Here is a 6,215-nt window from a genome sequence, read left to right as displayed (position 1 = left end):
CTCCTGACTCCTGTGTCCTGACTCCTGTGTCCTGAGTTCTTTGTCCTGACTCCTGTGTCTTGGGTCCTGTGTCCTGACTCCTGTGTCTTGTGTCCTGACTCCTGACTCCTGTGTCTTGTGTCCTGTGTCCTGACTCCTGTGTCTTGACTCCTGACTCCTGACTTCTGTGTCCTGACTCCTGTGTTTTGTGTCCTGTGTCCTGACTCCTGTGTCCTGTGTCCTGACTCCTGTGTCCTGCAGCTGGGAAGCTGGTTCCTAAAGAGGAGGCAAAAACAATCCACTGGATGACGTGGACCAGCGTCCTTGGCCCAGAGGTGAACGGGATCTGGCCCAAATACTCCAACGTCACCAACGTGAACTCTGTGGACGCCAACTACAGCAGCGCGGCGCTGGTGACAGGGGACGACCTGGGCCTCGTCAAACTCTTCCGCTTTCCCTGCCTCAAGAAAGGTGGGTCTGCATCCTCTAAGGGACCCTCCAGACCTTTAGGGAGCCTCCAGACGTCTCAAGCCTCCAAAGGTCTGGAAGGTCCCAGGACCTTTAGTGACTCTCCAGACCTTTAGAGACCCTCCAGACGTCTCAGGGATCCTCCAGACCTTTAAGGGCCCCCCCAGACCTCTCAGGGACCCTCCAGACTTTAAGGGACCCTCCAGACCTTTAGGGACCCTCCAGACCTCTCTGTCTCTCTGTCTGTCTGTCTGTCTGTCTGTCTTTCTATCTAAAGGACTAGTTGTCTGTCTCCCTGTAGGTCTCCCTGTCTGTCTGTCTGTCTCCCTGTCTGTCTTTCTAAAGGTCTAGTTGTCTGTCTTCCTGGTCCAATAGGAGCCAAGTTTAAGAAGTACATCGGCCACTCTGCCCATGTGACCACGGTGCGCTGGTCCAGCGACCTGCAGTGGGTGGTCAGCACCGGGGGGGCGGACCACGCCGTCTTCCAGTGGCGCTTCCTGCCCGAGGGCGTGATGAACGGGGTCCTGGAGCCCCTCCTCCAAGGTACCAGGGGGGCACTGCTGGTGGATTAACCCCCCCCCACCCCCCACCCCCCCACCCAGATGAATGGATGATGGATGGATGATGGATGGATGATGAATGGATGATGGATGGATGATGAATGGATGATGAATGGATGATGAATGGATGATGGATGGATGATGGATGGATGATGAATGGATGATGAATGGATGATGAATGGATGATGGATGGATGATGAATGGATGATGGATGGATGATGAATGGATGATGAATGGATGATGAATGGATGATGGATGGATGATGGATGGATGATGAATGGATGATGAATGGATGATGAATGGATGATGGATGGATGATGAATGGATGATGAATGGATGATGGATGGATGATGAATGGATGATGAATGGATGATGAATGGATGATGGATGGATGATGAATGGATGATGAATGGATGATGAATGGATGATGGATGGATGATGAATGGATGATGAATGGATGATGGATGGATGATGAATGGATGATGAATGGATGATGGATGGATGATGGATGGATGATGAATGGATGATGAATGGATGATGGATGGATGATGAATGGATGATGAATAGATGATGATTGGATGGTGGATGGATGATGAATGGATGAGTAGTCTGGACTCTAAAATGTGGATCAGTGATTCCCAAAAGTCCAACATGACGTCCTCAAATGTCTCGTTCTGTCCCCAACTCAGAGAAATTTAGCTTCCTGTCCCAGAGGACAGAAGACTCTAGGACATAGTCACATGTAACATGATGACATCACACATGTAACAGGATGACATCCACATGTAACACATTGACATCACACATGTAACATGATGACATCACACCGTTCATCATAAAAAATAACTCCGGATAGTTGGAAATGTGTCTCTGTATTAATGAGACGTGTCCCTATATTAACTAGACGTGTCCTTGTGTTAACAAGACGTGTCCCTGTATTAACCAGATGTGTCCCTGTCCCTGTTGTCCCTGTTGTCCCTGTCGTCCCCGTCCAGAGGGTTACGCGGACTCCAACAGCGGAGAGTCGGACTCAGACGTGTCGGACGTCCCGGAGCTTGACTCGGACATCGAACAGGAAGCTCAGACCAGCTACGAACGGCAGGTCTGTCTCTCTGTCTCTCTGTCTCTCTGTCTCTCTGTCTCTCTGTCTGTCTGTCTGTCTCTCTCTCTGTCTGTTTGTCTGACTGTCTGACTGTCTGTCTGTCTGTCTGTCTTACTGTCTCTCTCTCTGCAGGTGTATAAGGAGGACCTTCCCCAGCTCAGGAAGAAGCTGATTGGTTCCCTGAAGCGTCAGAAAGCTCCGGAGGAGGGGCTTCGCCTGCAGTTCGTTCACGGGTAAAACCAGACACCAATCTGCCTCTAAACCCCCGTCCCCCGTCCACCGTTCTCCTGCTGCGGGACTCTGTGTGTCTGTATTTCCGTGCCTTTATTGTGGCGGGGCTGTTTCCTGCAGGTACCGGGGCTTCGACTGCCGTAACAACCTGTTCTACAGCCAGGGCGGCGAGGTGGTGTACCACGTGGCGGCCGTGGCCGTGGTGTACGGCCGGCAGCAGCACGCGCAGCGCTTCTACCTCGGCCACGACGACGACATCCTCTGCCTCGCCACGCACCCCCTAAAGGACTACGTGGCCTCGGCTCAGGTACCGGCCAATCAGAGCGCGCCGTTTATGTTAGGGTGCGATGTCATCGCAATGTTTATGTTGCAATTCAATATCATCACGATCAGGCGGCCTGAGAGTGACTCTGATTGGCTGTCTGTGTGTTCAGGTTGGCAGAGACCCGGCCGTCCACGTCTGGGACGTCCAGACTTTGAAGTGTCTGTCTTTGCTGAAGGGACACCACAGCAAGGGGGTGTGTGCTCTGGAGTTCACTGGTACGTTGCCATGGTGTTTCAAATCCAAATCACTATTCAAAATCCTTATGGGCGGGCTGTTCTCGGCCGAGGAGACCAGCGTCCTCAGGGCTGGAGGGGGGGTGGTTCTCGGCTGAGGAGACGAGCGTCCTCAGGGCTGGAGGGGGGGCTGTTCTCGGCCGAGCAGACCGACGTCCTCAGGGCTGGAGGGGGGGCGGTTCTCGGCCGAGGAGACCGGCGTCCTCAGGGCTGGAGGGGGGGCGGTTCTCGGCCGAGGAGACCGGCGTCCTCAGGGCTGGAGGGGGGGCTGGAGCATGGGCTCCAACCGCACCGCCTGCTCCTGTTGTCCTGTCCAGACACCTGGAACCCACCTTCAGTAATATTTTACCTAGTCTAAGGTCAGTTGTACTGGTCTAAAATCAGACTAGCACAACTGACCTTAGACTAGGTTTTTCTGGTCTAGCACCAGGGATCCTGCATTTCATCCTGTTAACTTGTCTGTCTTTCCGTCTCTGTCCCAGCGGACGGGAAGAGTTTGATCTCCGTGGGAATCGATGAATTTCACTCCATCGTCATCTGGGACTGGAAGAAAGGAGAGAGGCTGGCCAAGGCCAGGTACACCTGTAAACCCCCTACCCGTCTACCTGTAAACCCCCTACCTGTCTACCTGTAAACCCCCTACCTGTCTACCTGTAAACCCCCTACCTGTCTACCTGTTAACCCTCTACCTGTCTACATCGACAGATATAGAGCTGAGAGACAGATATAGAGCTGAGGGACAGATATAGAGCTGAGAGACAGATATAGAGCTGAGAGACAGATATAGAGCTGAGGGACAGATATAGAGCTGGGAGACAGAAATAGAGCTGAGGGACAGATATAGAGCTGGGAGACAGATATAGAGCTGAGAGACAGATATAGAGCTGGAAGACAGATATAGAGCTGAGGGACAGATATAGAGCTGAGAGACAGATATAGAGCTGAGAGACAGATATAGAGTTGAGAGACAGATATAGAGCTGAGAGACAGATATAGAGCTGAGAGACAGATATAGAGTTGAGAGACAGATATAGAGCTGAGAGACAGATATAGAGCTGAGAGACAGATATAGAGCTGAGAGACAGATATAGAGTTGAGAGACAGATATAGAGCTGAGAGACAGATATAGAGTTGAGAGACAGATATAGAGCTGAGAGACAGATATAGAGCTGAGAGACAGACATAGAGCTGAGAGACAGATATAGAGCTGAGAGACAGACATAGAGCTGAGAGACAGATATAGAGCTGAGAGACAGATATAGAGTTGAGAGACAGATATAGAGCTGAGAGACAGATATAGAGCTGAGAGACAGACATAGAGCTGAGAGACAGATATAGAGCTGAGAGACAGACATAGAGCTGAGAGACAGATATAGAGCTGAGAGACAGACATAGAGCTGAGAGACAGATATAGAGCTGAGAGACAGATATAGAGCTGAGAGACAGATATAGAGCTGAGAGACAGATATAGAGCTGAGAGACAGATATAGAGCTGAGAGACAGATGTAGAGCTGAGAGACAGATATAGAGCTGAGAGACAGACATAGAGCTGAGAGACAGATATAGAGCTGAGAGACAGACATAGAGCTGAGAGACAGATATAGAGCTGAGAGACAGACATAGAGCTGAGAGACAGATATAGAGCTGAGAGACAGATATAGAGCTGAGAGACAGACATAGAGCTGAGAGACAGATATAGAGCTGAGAGACAGACATAGAGCTGAGAGACAGATATAGAGCTGAGAGACAGACATAGAGCTGAGAGACAGATATAGAGCTGAGAGACAGATATAGAGCTGAGAGACAGATATAGAGCTAAGAGACAGATATAGAGCTGAGAGACAGATATAGAGCTGAGAGACAGATATAGAGCTGAGAGACAGATATAGAGCTGAGAGACAGATGTAGAGCTGGGTACTAACTCTGCAGGGGGGGGGGGTTACAAGGTACTAACTCTGCAGGGGGGGGGGGGGTACAGGGTATTAACTCTGTAAGGGGCCCAAACGTTCGATCCCCACTGTATAGAGCGGAGAGACAGATATAGAGCTGAGAGACAGATATAGAGCTGAGAGACAGATATAGAGCTGACCGTGAGATTTCTTGTTGATAATAATAATAATATAACTTTCTGCTGGTTTCTGGTCCTCAGGGGTCACAAAGAGAAGACCTTCGTGGTGAAGAGCAACCCCTTCAGGATGGACAAGCTGGTGACGGTCGGCATCAAACACATCAAGTTCTGGCAACATTCAGGTAACTCCTCTTCCTCATCAGGTAACTCCTCTTCCTCATCAGGTAACTCCTCTTCCTCATCAGGTAACTCCTCTTCCTCATCAGGTAACTCCTCTTCCTATATATCCAGTCCAGGCCAGAGGTCTGACCCCCCTTCTCCTCCAATGAGATCCTTTATCTTCAGGACTATTTCCATAGTAGATCATCATGAAGCATCAGAACTAGGAATGAACACATGAGGAATTATGGACTCAACAACAAAGTAGAAATAAGTGAAAACATGTTTTATATTCTAGTTTCTTCAGAGTACCCCCCCCCCCCCCCCCCCCCCCGATTACTGCGTTGCACTCTGGGTATTCTCTCAAGGAGCTTCATGAAGTAGTCCCTGAAATGGTCCCCCCCCCAGGTGGACCTTGTCAGGGTTCATTAGTGGAGTTTCTTCCTTATTAATGGAGCTGGGACCATCAGAAGTCAGGTTGATACACAGCCGACAGCCTATTGGACGACTGGTAGAATTCAGATTATGGCAAGAACCAATCAGCTAAGAGAAGAGAAACGAGGTCATTGTTACTTTAAGAGATGAAGGGCAGTCGGTCCGGGAAACTGGGAAAACCTTGAATGTGTCCCAGAGTGGAGTCACAAAAACCATCAAGGTCTACAGCAAAACTGGCTTACATGAGGACCCCCCAGGAAAGGAAGACCCAGAGTCCCCCCCCCCCAGGAAAGGAAGACCCAGAGTCCCCCCCCAATCCCCTCTGCTGCTGAGGATCAGTTCCTCTGAGTCCCAGCCTCAGAAATCCCGAGTTCCAGCAGCTGAGACCAGAGAGCAGCTGATAGCACCCAGAGTTCTAGCAGCAGAACATCTCTAGAACAACTGGTAAGAGGAGACTGGATCAGACCTTCATGGTCCACTAGCAGCTAGGAAACCATGGCTAAGGAGAGGAAACAAGGCTAGGAAACCACTGCTAAGGAGAGGAAACAAGGCTAGGAAACCACGGCTAAGGATAGGAAACAAGGCTAGGAAACCACGGCTAAGGAGAGGAAACAAGCCAGGAAACCACGGCTAAGGAGAGGAAACAAGGCTAGGA

The 6,215-nt window shown here is 50.4% G+C and overlaps 1 protein-coding gene across 2 annotated transcripts in view; it reads left to right on the top strand.

Annotated features, from left to right (window-relative positions):
- Nucleotides 1-240: 240 nt before the first annotated feature.
- Nucleotides 241-6,215, top strand: part of LOC116678853 (echinoderm microtubule-associated protein-like 6) — a gene marked incomplete at its 5' end in the record, with an annotated part of 31,744 nt that continues 25,769 nt past the window's right edge. For both annotated transcript variants that reach the window (XM_032508589.1, XM_032508588.1), the window contains 8 exon segments: nucleotides 241-450; nucleotides 823-990; nucleotides 2,003-2,109; nucleotides 2,242-2,342; nucleotides 2,461-2,647; nucleotides 2,775-2,880; nucleotides 3,381-3,474; nucleotides 5,048-5,148. In XM_032508589.1, the coding sequence (XP_032364480.1) occupies nucleotides 241-450; nucleotides 823-990; nucleotides 2,003-2,109; nucleotides 2,242-2,342; nucleotides 2,461-2,647; nucleotides 2,775-2,880; nucleotides 3,381-3,474; nucleotides 5,048-5,148 (1,074 nt within the window).

The sequence above is a fragment of the Etheostoma spectabile genome, unplaced genomic scaffold, assembly GCF_008692095.1.
Source record: "Etheostoma spectabile isolate EspeVRDwgs_2016 unplaced genomic scaffold, UIUC_Espe_1.0 scaffold00008478, whole genome shotgun sequence".
NCBI lineage: Eukaryota > Metazoa > Chordata > Actinopteri > Perciformes > Percidae > Etheostoma > Etheostoma spectabile.
This window is presented reverse-complemented; position numbering and strand designations above follow the sequence as displayed.